This window comes from Balaenoptera musculus, chromosome 1 (assembly GCF_009873245.2).
Source record: "Balaenoptera musculus isolate JJ_BM4_2016_0621 chromosome 1, mBalMus1.pri.v3, whole genome shotgun sequence".
Taxonomy (NCBI): domain Eukaryota; kingdom Metazoa; phylum Chordata; class Mammalia; order Artiodactyla; family Balaenopteridae; genus Balaenoptera; species Balaenoptera musculus.
The window spans coordinates 834,813-848,724 of record NC_045785.1 but is presented as its reverse complement, the minus strand read 5'-3'; the positions used below and the strand labels follow the sequence as shown (position 1 = coordinate 848,724).

General features: G+C 56.8%; 1 protein-coding gene across 1 annotated transcript in view; it reads left to right on the top strand.

Moving 5' to 3' along the window:
* Positions 1 to 13,912, top strand: part of CFAP74 (cilia and flagella associated protein 74) — an 81,517-nt gene that overhangs the window by 18,424 nt on the left and 49,181 nt on the right. The window contains exons 2-12 of the mRNA XM_036868970.1: positions 4,142 to 4,224; positions 4,827 to 4,911; positions 4,988 to 5,128; positions 5,416 to 5,514; positions 6,312 to 6,416; positions 8,882 to 8,936; positions 9,717 to 10,096; positions 10,641 to 10,751; positions 11,097 to 11,199; positions 11,616 to 11,773; positions 12,757 to 12,958. Of these exons, the coding sequence (XP_036724865.1) occupies positions 4,161 to 4,224; positions 4,827 to 4,911; positions 4,988 to 5,128; positions 5,416 to 5,514; positions 6,312 to 6,416; positions 8,882 to 8,936; positions 9,717 to 10,096; positions 10,641 to 10,751; positions 11,097 to 11,199; positions 11,616 to 11,773; positions 12,757 to 12,958 (1,503 nt within the window). The 5' untranslated portion in view covers positions 4,142 to 4,160. The remainder of the gene's footprint in view (positions 1 to 4,141; positions 4,225 to 4,826; positions 4,912 to 4,987; positions 5,129 to 5,415; positions 5,515 to 6,311; positions 6,417 to 8,881; positions 8,937 to 9,716; positions 10,097 to 10,640; positions 10,752 to 11,096; positions 11,200 to 11,615; positions 11,774 to 12,756; positions 12,959 to 13,912) is intronic.

Genomic DNA, 13,912 nt, shown 5'->3' with positions numbered 1-13,912 from the left:
AAAGAATGTGTATTTGCTGTTTTGGGATGGAATGTTCTAGATAGATCAATTAAGTTAATTTGATCTAATGTGTCATTTAAGGCCAGTGTTTCCTTATTGATTTTCTGTCTAGATAATCTGTCCATTGATGTAAATGGCCTGGGAGTCCTGAAGTAGGAGTATCAGCCCACTGGTGGGTAGGGCCAGGGTCCAGGGGGTCCTGTGGCTGGTGCTGCCCGCTAGTGGGTGACGCTGGTCCTGGGGCTGGTGCTGGGCAGTGGTGAGCAGGACTGGGTCCTGGGCCCTCAGGTGGACAGCGCGAGGTCCTGGGGTGGCTGTGGGCTCAGGGAGTCTAAAGGCAGCCAGCCTACTGGCAGGTGGGGCTATGCCCCTGCCCAGCTAGCTGCTTGGCCTGAGGCATCCCCGTACTGGTGCCTACAGGCTGGTATGCAGGGCAGGTCCCGGCACTAATAAGCCAGAGAGAGGATTCTGGAATGGCGCTTGCAGCACCAGTGTCCTTGTGTTAGAACGAGCTGCCCCCAAAATAGCTGCCACCAGTGACTGTGTCCCCAGGACAAGCTACCCTTGCCCGCAGCCTCTCCTGGAGGCTCCCCGAGATCAGCAGGTGGGTCTGACCCAGGCTCCTCTCAATTTCCTGCTTTTGTCCTGGGCCCTGAGCATGTGAGATTTTGTGTCCTTTAAGAGCGGCGTCTCTATTTCGCACAGCCCTCTGGCTCCCCTGGAAGGAAGCCCCACTCGCCTTCAGTGCCAGATGTTCTTCAGGCTCAACTTCCTGGTGCAGGGCCCCCAGGCTGGGGAGCCTGACATGGGGCTCAGAGCCCTGACTCCTTGGGGCGAACCTCTGCGGTTGTGATTATCGTCCCGTGTGCAGCTTACCCACCTGGGGGTTTGGGTCTTGACTACACCGCGGCTCTGCCCCTCCTGCCCAGCCCGTTGTGAGTCCTCCTGTACATCTTCAGTTGTAGACAGTCTTTTCTTCTAAGCTTCTGGTCTTTCTCATCACTAGTTGCTCTGTGAATAGGGTGATTCTCTTTGTGCCCATGGGAGAAGGTGAGCTCAGGGGTCTTCCTACTCCCCCATTTTGGCTGCTTTTCTCTATTTGTTATTGATTTGGACTGATTAATATGGTCAGAGAATAAGCTTTGTATGATTTTAGTTATTTGAAATTTGTTGAGTCCTGCTTTGGGGCCAGTAGATAGTTTTTGTAAATATTCTGTGTAATGGTTTAAGGGAGCACTTAAATTTCCATAGTTGTTTTTGTTCTATGTATGTCTGTGGGGTTCAGTTTGTTAATGATGTTGTTTAAATGTGTGTCATTAATGACTTATTTTATCTGGTTTTGTTGTCAGTTCCTGAGAGAAGTGTGTTAAAATCTCCCACTAGAGTTTGTACTTTTGGATCTTTCTCCTTGTTCTGCCAATCTTTGCTTTGTTTATTTAGTGGCTATGCATTTGAATACACGTGGATTTACCACTGTTGTATCTTGCTGGTGAGCTGCGCATCTGGTGATGACCTGACCCTCTTACTGCTGTTACTGCTTTTTGCCTAAAGTATTTTTGTCTGTTTCTAGACAACGTCAGCAACTTCCTGTTACAGTTTCTATACAGGGCGTCTTTGTCTGACTTTGAAAATGCAGTGCTTCTGTACGTTATTGCTTTAGAATTCTCTTTTAAATAGTAAAAAGTGGGCTTCCCTGGTGGCGCAGTGGTTAAGAATCCGCCTGCCAATGCAGGGGACACGGGTTTGAGCCCTGGTCCAGGAAGATCCCACATGCTGCAGAGCAACGAAGCCCTTGCGCCACAACTACTGAGCCTGCGCTCTAGAGCCTGCGAGCCACAACTACTGAGCCCATGCGCCACAACTACTGAAGCCTGCACGCCTAGAGCCCGTGCTCCGCAACAAGAGAAGCCACCGCAATGAGAAGCCTGCGCACCTCAATGAAGAGTAGCCCCTGCTCTCCGTGACTAGAGAAAGCCCGTGCGCAGCAACGAAGACCCAACGCAGCCAAAAATAAATAAATTTAAAAAAAATAAAAAATAAATAGTAAAAAGTTAGATTTTTGTTGTTTTTGTTGTTGGTGGTTTTTTTAATCTAATTTGATAAGATACTTTTCTTTAGCTTGGTCACTTCATCTATTTGTATTCTTGTCTTCACTTAGATTTTGACCTGATAATTTCATAATGTCAATTCTTCAAGACCCTTAAGACAATTAAAATACAATTTTTCCAGCATTTTTGGTTATTTGCACACTGGCCAGCCAATTCTCAAACAGAAGGTCCACGTGCTTCTTAAGCACATTTTAGCAAATCTCTGTGTTTGATCCCACTTCACCCGCACGTCAGAGGCGCCCGGCTCCTGACCCCCAGGTTGTGCGATGCCCGCGGGGCCTTGGGGCCCCTCACTGCACATCCTTCTTCATGCTGGCTCCTGTTGTGTTCCCACTGTTCTTCTCGCGTCTGCCTCATCCTTGTAGACTCATGTCCTGAAAACACTGAATCCTGCCACGGTTGTTCTAGTGAGGATTTGAAGGGGATCAGGGGCCCTCTGTCAGGAACCACTGTCTTCAGCTGGACATTCAGAGCGCGTGTGGTTTGATGTTGTCACTGCAGGTGGAGCTGTGTGAGACGTCCCTTCTCTTAGCAGAGTGTCACCCACGGGGGGCGTCGGTTACACTGTGTTTTATACGCGATGTGATGAGCGCATGGGACTCACGAGCCCAGGGCAGGACAGGCTGGACCACTTTGTAAGCATCTTCTGAAAGCCCCGCATCCACCATCTGCAGGCTGGTAGACTAGTAGGTGTCTTCAATTGGGAGGAATATTGTTGGTATTTTACAAGATGCCTCAACATTCTGCCTCTCGGGGCTTTAATGCACAAAGGGGTTTTTTGTAGCATTTAAAAAATAAATGACTGGCATTGATTTATTAATGATTTATCAAGGAAACATTATTAGGCTTTGAAAATATTTTTCAGTGACTTATTCTGGAGCAGTTGCTAAATTCAGCAATGAAAAGAAACTGGTCTACAATTTCAGCACCTCGTCCATAATATCAACATTTAATATCAACATCTAATATCAACATCTGTACCAAGTTCTACACAGGCAGCTCCCAATGTTCCCGAAATGATTATCAAACTGTAATGAATATTCTGATACCCCTTAGGAGTTGTCTCTGGACTCTGTGCCCGCGTTTTATTGAGATAACATGTACACGCTGTAACATGCACACAGATTAAATGTCCACTAGTGTGAGTTTGGCACTTGTGTACACCTGTGTAGCCACCACCCAAAACAAGATGCAGACCGTTTCCGTCCTCCCCTCAGTTCCTCGTAGCCCCGCCGTCCCCATCCCCTGCCTCTAGCCCAGAACCTGTGTCTCATTCCTGTCGTCGCCCTTTAGTCCTGCCTGTTCTGGGGCTTCACACGTGCTCTTCTGTGTCTGGCTTCCTGCACTTAACACGGTGTTTCTGAGATTCATCTGTGGTGCTCTGTGCATCAGACTTCATTCTCTTTATCACTATTATTCCTTTGTATGAATGTGCCAGAATCTGTTTCTCAGAATCAGTTCTCATCATGATGGACATTTGGATTGTTTCCAGTTTGGGGCTGTTGTGAATAAGGTTGCTGTGAGCATTCCTGTACAAGTTTTTTTGTGGACATACTTCTGTTTCTCTTGGGTAGATACCTCACAGTAGGATTTCTGGGTCCTATGGTTAGTATATGTTGATAGCATCTAGTGTTAGGTTTAGCATTTGGTGTTTTTGATTTGGGGCGTTCTAACAGGTGTGTAGTAGTGTCTGGTTATGGTTTTGATTTGATTCCCTGGTGACTAATGATGTTTACAAAGTTCCATGAGCCTATGGTCATTCGTGCATCTTCTTTTGTCGTGTCTGTTCTAAAATTTTTGTCCCTTTTCAATTGGGTTTTGGACTTTCTATTGCTGTTATTTAGGAGTTCTTTATATATAATCTGAGTACAAGACCTTTGTTACATATATGTACTGCAAATATTTTTCCAGATTCTGTGGACTCTCTTCATTTTCTTAATGTCTTTTTACAAGAGAAATTGTTAACTCTTATGAAATCTGGTTTTTTAGGTTTTTTTTAATGTGTCATCTATGTTTTGTAAAAATTTTTGTAGCTAATTTCTGCCTCCCAAGATGGAAGAAGATGCCAGCCTGTTCCCTAAGAAGCTTTTGGACGACGCCCCCCTTGTGGAGGATGGTAATTAAGAAAGGTCTTTTCACAAATAAGACACGTTTCAACCCACAGAAGACAAATGATGTGCTTAATAGTTGCCCTTTAATTTCCTTTTTTCAGAGAGACTACATCTTTTAAACTCAGATTTTTTTTCTCAAAAAGGTAGCTTATATTATTCCGTGTTTAATCAGAAGAAAGAGCCACGTGGCTGAGACTTTGAAGTTCAGTGGCCGACTGTCTTCCCCAGTTTTTTGTTATTGCTTAAAATGGCGATAATGACCCTGTTGTATGTAGCATGAAGGGCCTGGTTTAAGAGCAGGCAGCTGGATTTCACGTCTGCCTCTGACGAGTCTGCCGTAATATCTCGTCATGTGGCCTTTAGAAAACTCCACTCTACGCTCATGAAACAAGGGTGGGAAAGACAATAGTGTTTTGCTATTACTATGAAAATAGTTTTGACTTTGCAGACCCCTTGGAAGGGTTCCCTGGGCCACACTTTGAGAACCACTGCTCTGAGCCGCCATCGCATCATTGCCCAGTTTGCCTGTGTCAGGATTTACCCTGGAACTTCAGGCTTGAAGGTCTCCATCTGCTTTCTGTTGTTTTAACTCTCACTCTATTTCTAGAAACAGATGAACTGGAGGATCCGGAGTTTGTGCTGGGCTCTGTCCCTGGGGAGGCTGAGAACAAGGCGGACCCGGGAAGCTCCTGGTAATTAACCCGGGAAAAGGGGAGGGGCAGGACGCGCTCCCCACGCGATGGCAGCGGGGGTCCTTTCCGCGTTAAGTCCAGGGAAAGAGCAGAACGCAGACAAGAGGAAGCAGAGACCAGCCGTCCAGGACAGAATGCAGGCCTCACTCCTGCGGAGGGACTTGAGCCACCTGGACCAGCTGCATGAAGAGAAAGACCTTTTCATTCAGAAAACGAGGTGAGCGGGGCGGGCCGGGCTCTGGCCGGGGCCCATCTGTGCGGGGTTCGCCGCCCTCCACCCCTGTCCGATTGGCGGCGACACTGCAGTGTGTTCTCTAATGTCTGCGAAGAAAAATTTCAAACACAGAAAAGTTGAAACTTGAAAGCAAATTGATGACATCACAAAACTTTACTCAGAAACGCTTGAGATGCCCACAGGAGAGCCTGTGCCAGCTGCCGGCCCCGCCCCGATCGGAGGGCCTGGGGTGCAGGGAGCCGTTTACCGATGCCGGCGCCAACTTCCAGGGCGCAGCTGCGTGCTTGCCGCCGGAGGATGGGGCTCCTCGCCAAGCAGCAGGAGAGCGTGGCGGCCGACCTGGCCGCGGAGAGAGCCGCCGGCAACACGTAGGTCGGAGGTGGGGCCCTGGGGCCGGCGGGCGCGGGGGGCGGACCCACTTCCCGGCCGTGTGGGAATCGGGCAACCCAAGTGGACATCAGGAGTCAGGTGGCCACGAGTCAGGAGGGGCGGTCACTTCGAGGCAGGTGGCCAGGGGAGGCCTCCCTGAGGAGGGGACCTGCAGGCTGGGACGTGAGTGGTAGGAACAGCGGCACAATGGCTGGGGTGGGGCGGTGAGCGCAGGGCCCGGGGCAGCAGGCGAGGACGCCAGGCCACGTGCCTGCAGAGCAGAGCCCTCTGGTCAGTGTCCCCCGAGGCCATCCTCCGAGAGATGCTCCGCCCGCTTCTGCCCTTAGAGGGGTGTCTTGGGGGGCGGTGCACCTCTCTGTGCATCTGAGCGCCCCCACGAAGTGGCTACACCTCAGAGTGTAACTGGCTTGGGTGACCAGGAGGGCAGGGGGAGAGGAAGTAGGAGATCTCAGAGTGGGCTCGGCCAGGAGGGTCTCTCAGTGGCTTTTTGGCCCCCGAGATGCTTCTAGTCGTTAGGTGAGTGTGCTGGGTCCTTCCTGAGGGGATGGCAACCAGGGGGCCGGCTCCCCATCCTTGTAAGAATGAGAGGCCAGTGGAGAGGGGGCGGGAGGGGGCGGGAGCGGGGTCAGATCAACGAAGTGGGCCCAGGAGAAGCCTTCCTTCGGCCACAGCCCTGCCCTCCCAGTCGGCCAGTTTAGAGGAAAAGTCAGGCGAAGGCGTCGCTGAGCCTGAAGGCTGGCAGCCCCTGAGGCCCTGACCCACTTGCCCTCTGCAGGGCAGCCGTTGGTCGCCTCGAGGCAGCGTCCCAGCGCCTGTGCTCAGAGCTGGGGAACGAGAGGAACCTGCAGGCGAAGATGACGGCCGTGCTGCAGGAGAGTGTGTAAGTCCAGGCCGTCGAGCAGGGACGGGTTTGAAGATGAAGAATGACATTTTGTGCTTGACTTTCAAGCTGCCTAAAAATTGAAAGGTAGCTGAGACTTTCCATTGTTTAAGTGTTTTGCGCGTTCTCCATGTTTGTCTGAGTTCTCAGGAACTGTGAAATCAGCTTCTTTTTCCTTTTTTCCTGCTCTTTGAGCCTCCATAGAACAACCAGCACGCTTTTTAAAAGAGCTTTACACCTTTTCTGCGAGCATTCCCCCCACCCCGGCAAGGAGACGGCTGCGCTGTGTCGAATCCTGTACGCGGAGCTTGTCTTGGCAGCTTCCTCTCTGCACCAGCCGGCACCGGGCTGGTCCGCACCAGCGCCGCGAAGCCCCCGGGGCCCTGCCTGTGTCGGATCACTGTATGGTCCATTTAGGTTTTTTTTAAACTTCTAAATTTTTTTTTTTTTTGGCTGTGTTGGGTCTTCGTTTCTGTGCGAGGGCTTTCTCCAGTTGCGGCGAGCGGGGGCCACTCTTCATCACGGTGCGCGGGCTTTTCACTGTCGCGGCCTCTCTTGTTGCGGAGCACAGGCTCCAGACGCGCAGGCTCAGTAGTTGTGGCTCACGGGCCTAGTTGCTCCGCGGCATGTGGGATCTTCCCAGACCAAGGCTCGAACCCGTGTCTCCTGCATTGGCAGGCAGATTCTCAACCACTGTGCCACCAGGGAAGCCCTAAACTTCTAAATTTTGAAACAATTTCAAGTTCACAGAAGAGTTGCAGAAATAGCACCCCCGGTGTCCCCTTGCTCTCCCCACCATCCCGGTGACACTTCACACCTGGGGGGTTGCATGGGATCACCCCACCTCCAGTAGGAAAGACCCTCAGTCTTCCCATGACGCTCGTGACCTTGATGGTTTTGAAGCATCCGGGCCAGGAAAGGTCCTCCAAGTTGCCTTTGTGTGATGTTTCCTCGGGGCAGTGGTCTAGAATCCCCCACGTGCTGCCCGCCAACAAGGCTCATGATGGCCAACGGTCCCATTTCCAGTGGGGGCACTTTGGTCACTTGATCGAGATGGGGTGTGCAGGGTTTCTTTTTTGGTTTTAAAGTTTACACATTTTTTAAAAATATTGATTTATTTATTTGGCTGTGCCGGGTCTTAGTTGCGGCATGCGGGATCTAGTTCCCCGACCAGGGATCGAACCCAGGCCCCCTGCACTGGGAGCATGGAGTCTTAACCACTGGACCACCAGGGAAGTCCCTAAAGTTTACACTTTTTTTTTTAATATTTATTTTATTTATTTATTTAGGCTGCACCAGGTCTAAGTTGCAGCATGTGAGATCTTTAGTTGCAGCATGCATGTGGGATCTAGTTCCCTGACCAGGGATCGAACCCTGGCCCCCTGCATTGGGAGCACAGAGTCTTACCCACTGGACCACCAGGGAAGTCCCATGCAGGGTTTCTTCAATGCAGAGTCACGCTTTTCCTTTGGAAACTAACATGGTATTTGCGGTACATACTGTGAAACTGGAAGACCCCATCCTCATCCCTTTCACGCTCTGGTGTTTGCATTTATTGATGCTTCTCGCTTGAATCAGTTATGCTGATGGTCGCCAAAGGGTGATTTTCTAATTCCGTAATTCCTTCTAAACGTACGAGTTAGCGTCCCGCTGTAGAGAACAGCGCGCTCTTCCCCGTGTTTCTTTATGTGTCAGTGTAGACTCTTCGACTTCTGTCCTATAACCTGCTCCATCATTTTTTATTTATTTATTTATTTATTTATTTATTTAATTTATTTATTTTTGGCTGCGTTGGGTCTCCGTTGCTGTGCGCAGGCTTTCTCTAGTTTCTGCGAGCGGGGGCTGCTCTTCGTTGCGGTGTGTGGGCTGCTCATTGCAGTGGCTTCTCTTGTTGCAGAGCACGGGCTCTAGGCGCGCGGGCTCAGTAGTGTGGCACGTGGGCTCAGTAGTTGTGGCTTGCGGGCTCTAGAGCGCAAGCTCAGTAGTTGTGGTGCACGGGCTTAGTTGTTCCACAGCATGTGGGATCTTCCCGGAGCAGGGCTCGAACCCGTGTCCCCTGCATTGTCAGGCGGATTCTTAACCACTGCACCACCAGGGAAGCCCCATCATCATTATTTATTTTGATGCCCCAGTCACCCCCAGTTGGGCCAGTAGCACCTCTTTCAAGCAGGCTCCCTGTCGTTCTTCGACTGCTTTCTGGGGTAACGATGTGTTCCTAGCCCACTTGTTTCCTGTCCGCCCCAGTCCTGGGCCTAGCCGGTTGTCCACGGAGCCTTGGTTTCTCACAGGGGAGAGTGGTGTTTAGGGACCTAGGGCTGGGCGCCAGGTGGGCCCACCGGGAAGCATGTGCACGTCCCTGTGTGTCTGCGTTAGAACCAGCAGTTGACACCTGTGATTCCAGCTCCAACAGGACCAGAGGTGCACCCTCATCTCCCCTGTCTGATGGGACACTTCTTCTCCGACAGTTGGAACCTGTCTCTCATTACCTTCAGTGTTTTTGCTCGCTTCTCCTCCCGCCAAGTACCCGTCTGCTGACCCTGCCCCGCTGCGGCCGGCCCTGACCCCCCGTAGCCCACCTGCCTGCCCCTCCTCATGTGGGCGTGGCTGCTGCCCATTTACTTTCTTTTTAATCAGCTTTATTTAGGTCTAATTTACATGCAGGAAAATGCATGTCAAACGTCCCTTATGCATCCTGTCCGTCAGCAGTGCTGACCCCAGGCGACCGCGGGTGTCCTCTGCCCCTTAGTGTTAAGTGTGCAGACCCTGCAGTGTTTACTCCCCGTGCCCGTCTCCTCCATGCCACACAGCAGCCATGAGAGGCATTCATGTCCTCATGGCCGTAGAGTCCACTGCTGTCCGCTTCACCCCTGAGCAGGGCAGCCCGGGGGTCTCACTGGCTCCCGTTGGAAGCCCACCCGGTTCCCCTTCCTAGTCAGCATCCCCTTGGACAGCGTAGTGACCCCTTGAACCTATTCTCGGGGGGACGTGCCTTCAGGGCCCTCCTGTGTTGCTGCCAGAGTCTGTGTGCCCAGGCTCAAGGGCACCCCAGGCCGCAGGGACGTCGATGAGTCCCCCCAAGTGTGGGCTGAGGGCAGGCGGGCCACGTAGCAGGCGTCTGCTGTCCCCAAGGGCTTCCTTCAGGGGCACGTGTGAACTTGGGGCTCGGTGGCTTAGACGGCGTCACTCACCATCACTGAGCGCCTGTTGAGTGCCAGATCCCGGTGTAAGCATGTAGGGTCAGCAGTGAGTAAAACACTTGGAGTCCCTGCCTCGGGGAGCCTGTTTTCACAGGAATGAGAGGCACGTAAGCAAGGCATGAAGCTCGTGGCGGGTGCCACGTGGCACGGTCACTGCGTCCCAGGGCCCAGAGAGCAGGGCTGCAGGGGCAGAGCAGGGCGGTGTTGCGGGAGACAAGGGGCCTGGGTGTTGGTCAGACTCGGTGGCGGAGCCCTGGAGTGGACGCTGCGCGGGGGGCGTGGCCCGGCTCTCCAGCCCCTTTGCCAGCGTAAACAGAAGCGTCTCCCGTTTGCAAGGAGCGCCATGTGGCACATCGAGATCCAGGAGAGGCAGCTGGAGGACGCCCGCAAGTCGGCCCGAGCGGAGGCCCCGGCTGCCAGGAGGTGCCTCCCGGAGAGGGGGGCCTCGGGGAAGGCAGAGCGGAACCGGCTGCTGCGGGTGCGGTAGGTCCAGGCCTGGGGCCCCCCGGCCCACGCCTGCGCCCCCCCCGGCCCACGCCTGCGGCCCCCCCGGCCCACGCCTGCGCCCCTGCCCACTCAGCCCCAGCCTGGGCAGAGTGGCTTGGGCCACGCTCGCTCCCTGACCTGATGGCCGCTTCCCTCCTGGACGCCCTGCCCTCTTCCCGGCTCTGGCCGCTCCTTGTGGCCTGTCCTCCTGAGGCCCCGACACCGCCCGTTCGCCGCGGGCAGCTGCTTCTGAGGGCGCGGCAGGTGGACCAGGTGTGCTGCAGGCCTCCCCCACCAGGGGCCCTCCCGCCCTCGCCCCCCGCACGGCGTCCTCACAGGCCCTCCTGCTCCCACTCCCCACCTCGTCCAGCGCGTTGCCAGATCTTCCTGCTGCTTCCGTGGGATCCGAGCCTGCGGACATGCACAGGGTCCCCACGGCCCCGCCCCCTACCAGGCACAGCGCAGGGCCCTCCCTCCTCATGCACTTGGCCCTGGTCCCGGGCCCTCTGTGGCCGAGCCTGCACAGGACGTGTCCCTGCAGGAGATCCGTGTGCCTGCAGAAGGAGCGCGGGCTCAGGCACCAGAAGCTGGTGGAAGCCTCCCAGAAGAACCACCGGAAGGCCGTGCAGTTCCTGAAGGCCTCCCTGGGGAGGTACGGCTGCTCTCTTCTCCTGCCCCTCCCCTCACCCCCACCCCCGCCCACACGGGGAAGACCTGAGAAAGTGGATCAGTTGCCTTCGCTTTGAAATTCTCCGATTTTATCATGGAGCCCGTCACCTCATCACCCAGAAGGAATAAGTGTGTGTTTTCAGTTTTAAGCTGATGACCGTTGTTTTCAGACGAGGACTCCAGTCTAGAGAACCGGGTTTCACGTTTCCTCGCGGTTCACGCGCAGCCCCGCTCTCTCCCACTTGCCTTTAACGTCACCGCGCTTGGCTGCTTCCTTGCGGCTCCTCCCACCCGGTGCCCGCGGGGCATGACCAGGTCCTCCCGCCAGGGTCCGCCAGCAGCAGCGGGAAGAGGCGCGGGAGGCCCGCGAGCGCATGCGCAGGCGCAGGGACGCTGTGCTGGCCCTGAAGAACAGCATCTCCGCCAGCCGGGTAGGACTGGCCCCACCTGCCGACCCCCTCAGGACGCGCCCACCTGCCCTTGGACAGGCTCCCGCGCTGCAGGGGGACCCGGGCTCGGCTCGGCGAGTGCTGGAGCCCTGGGCCTTCACCGGGGAAGTGATACCCCCCCCGGGGCCTGGGGCGCAGTTAGACCAGGGAAGCGGGAGGGATGCGCAGGGAGCCGCCAGTCCAGTGGAGACGGCGGGGCTCTGGCCGCGGGAAGCCCCTGAGGATTTGGGGGAGGGGGCAGCTGCAGGAGGCGGGTGCAGGTGGGAGCCGTGGTGATTTCCACAAACGTTGACCTCCGGCGTCTCTGGTACGATTTGAGGGCGCCCAGCCCACAGAAAGCTCCACTGTGCACGCGCACACCTGCGGAGGCTGGCACCTCCGTGTTCTCTGTTCCCAAGGAGACACTCCGGAAATTTCAAGCATGGGGCCAGGCCAAGGCAGAGGTGGCGGAACAGAAGGCCCAGGCCGAGAAGGAGGTGATTCTGGCCCAAGGTGGGGACGCTTTCAAGCACTTTTGCCATCAACGCCGGCGCCAGGAGCTGGAGGCCCAGAACCGGTGAGGGCCTGGCGGGGCGGCATCCCAGAGCGGTGGGCGGGTGTGTCTGTCACAACCTGTGTCGAGGCTGCCTCTCTCCCTGGGCCTCCCCCTCCCCCCCCACCCCATCCTGCAAGCCCCGCCCTCCACACCCTGCTCTCCAGCCCCCAGCAGGCGGGACCTCTCCTGGGCCTCAGGCACAGCCCCCACTGCCCCTGCTGCCCCGGGCATCCCCCACCCGTCGCCTCCTCCCTCCCAGAGGCTGCTGGCAGCCGGGGCTCACTTTCTGGGCTCCCCCAAACCGGGGCTCAGTGCTGCCTCAGTCCACGCTGCACCCCGTCATCCCCTAAGATCCCCTCGGCCTGCAAGTTCCCCGTTCTCAGCTCCCCAGGCTGCAGCCGACCTGAGAGACAGGGGTCACCCCGGGGGCTTCTCAAGATGCAAGAGTGAGGTGGCTGCCTCTCCCGCCTCAGCCCAGCCTTGCACACAAGGTTCTGTCACTTCCTCTTCATCCTGGAGGGCCTGTCCCTTCCCCCATGAGCAGCCCCGCCCATCATGGTCACTGTCAGCACCTGCCCAGGTGTGGCCGCCCGGTCCTTGTCACTGGGGAGTCGTGGTGCCCTGAGTGCCAGCCCCGGCGTTGGGTCATCGCCCGCCCGCAGGGGTCCCGGGGGCACCTCCTCCTGCCTCGGAGCCCTTAGTCCTGGCAGGTGGGAGGCGCCAGCAAGGAGCAGCGGGCATGACTGACTGAGTGACCGGCCTCCAGCCCTGAGGCCGCCCTGGTCTGAGCCTCAGGGCGCCCAGCGGCGCCTGGGAACCCGGAGCGGGGGACGCGGCAGCTCACGGGGTCGAGGCTTGTGGCGGGGACGGCGCTGGGCCGGAGGTTCGCGTCCCGGCTCTCTGGCCCGGCCGCCCTCCTGGGCTCCCTCCGTTGGCTCCTGCGGGCCGAGCCTCTCGGGGTCCGGGCGCAGCTGGCTGTCAGCCCAGACGGCGTTTTCCTGCAGCGCCTTCGCGGAGGAGCAGAAGCTCAGGAAGCACGAGATTGTGCGTCGGATCTTGAAGGAGGAGGCGGAGGAGGGCAGGAGGAAGCAGCGGCCCTCGCCCCCCAGACCCGCGGGCCGGCCGATCCTGAGGGCCCGGACCTGGAGCTACGTGGCCGCCTTCCATGCCGGGAAGAGCACGGCGGGCCCGCCCTGCTGCCCCCCGGTGAGCGGACGCCCCTGCTACGCTGGACCGCACCGGCCAGCGCAGATCAGGACCACGGACAGCGCTCCTGCCCCTCCGCCCCTTCGCCTGGGCGCAGGCACAGCCTGCGGTCGCCGGGCGGCCCCAGCCCCGGTGCACGTGTTCGATGTCCCTCGCGTCTCCCCCCTGGTCTCTGGCGCCTTGCCCGCCTGGGGACGCAGCCCCCCACCGCCACATGTCCCCTGAACAGGATTGTCTTGGGCCACCTTACCTGTCCCCAGATGCCAGAGCCAGGCTGGTGACCAAAGGCCCATCACGGCCCAGGGGAGACGTGTGCCCCCGTCCACCCCCAACGCATGTTCGCCCCGGAGCCGGGCCGCCTCCCTCCATTCCCGCACTCAGTCCTCACATAGAGGGCCGGCCCTGTGCCGGTCGTCCCGTAGGTGACCTGCTTACCTGTCCCTGAGGGTGTGGGGTAGGGACGTCGGGACCCCATCTTGAGCCCGGCAGCCCTTCTACTTCTGCCCTGTGCGCCCCCAGCCTGAAGGCCCAGGTCGCTGGCTCCAGCAATGCGCCGCCAGCCGCGACCCCCAGGCTGCTTCGTGGGTGGCCCCCGAAGCCGCACCTCTCTGTCCCCTCACCCCCAGCCGTGCTCCTGCCCTTCTCCGCGTGGGGCCTTTCTCACGCCTGCAGCAACATCGCCCTCCGTCCTTGTCCCTGTGCCAGCCTGATGTCCCCGGAGGGAGGCCCCGTCTGGCCCTAGAGCAGCTGAGGGTCCATGAAGGGGGTTCCGGCGTATCCATAAGTCAGTGTTTTGTGGCTCTTGTGGGCATTGGAGACCAGGCTTTCACGATGTGTAGAGACACTCATGCTGTAAATAGAAGTTGCAAACCCATGTGTGCTCTGGTCTCTGAGTGCAGGCGGGGCTGCGTCCCGAGGGTTCGTACTTTCTTCCTCCCGGTCAGTACAATCTCT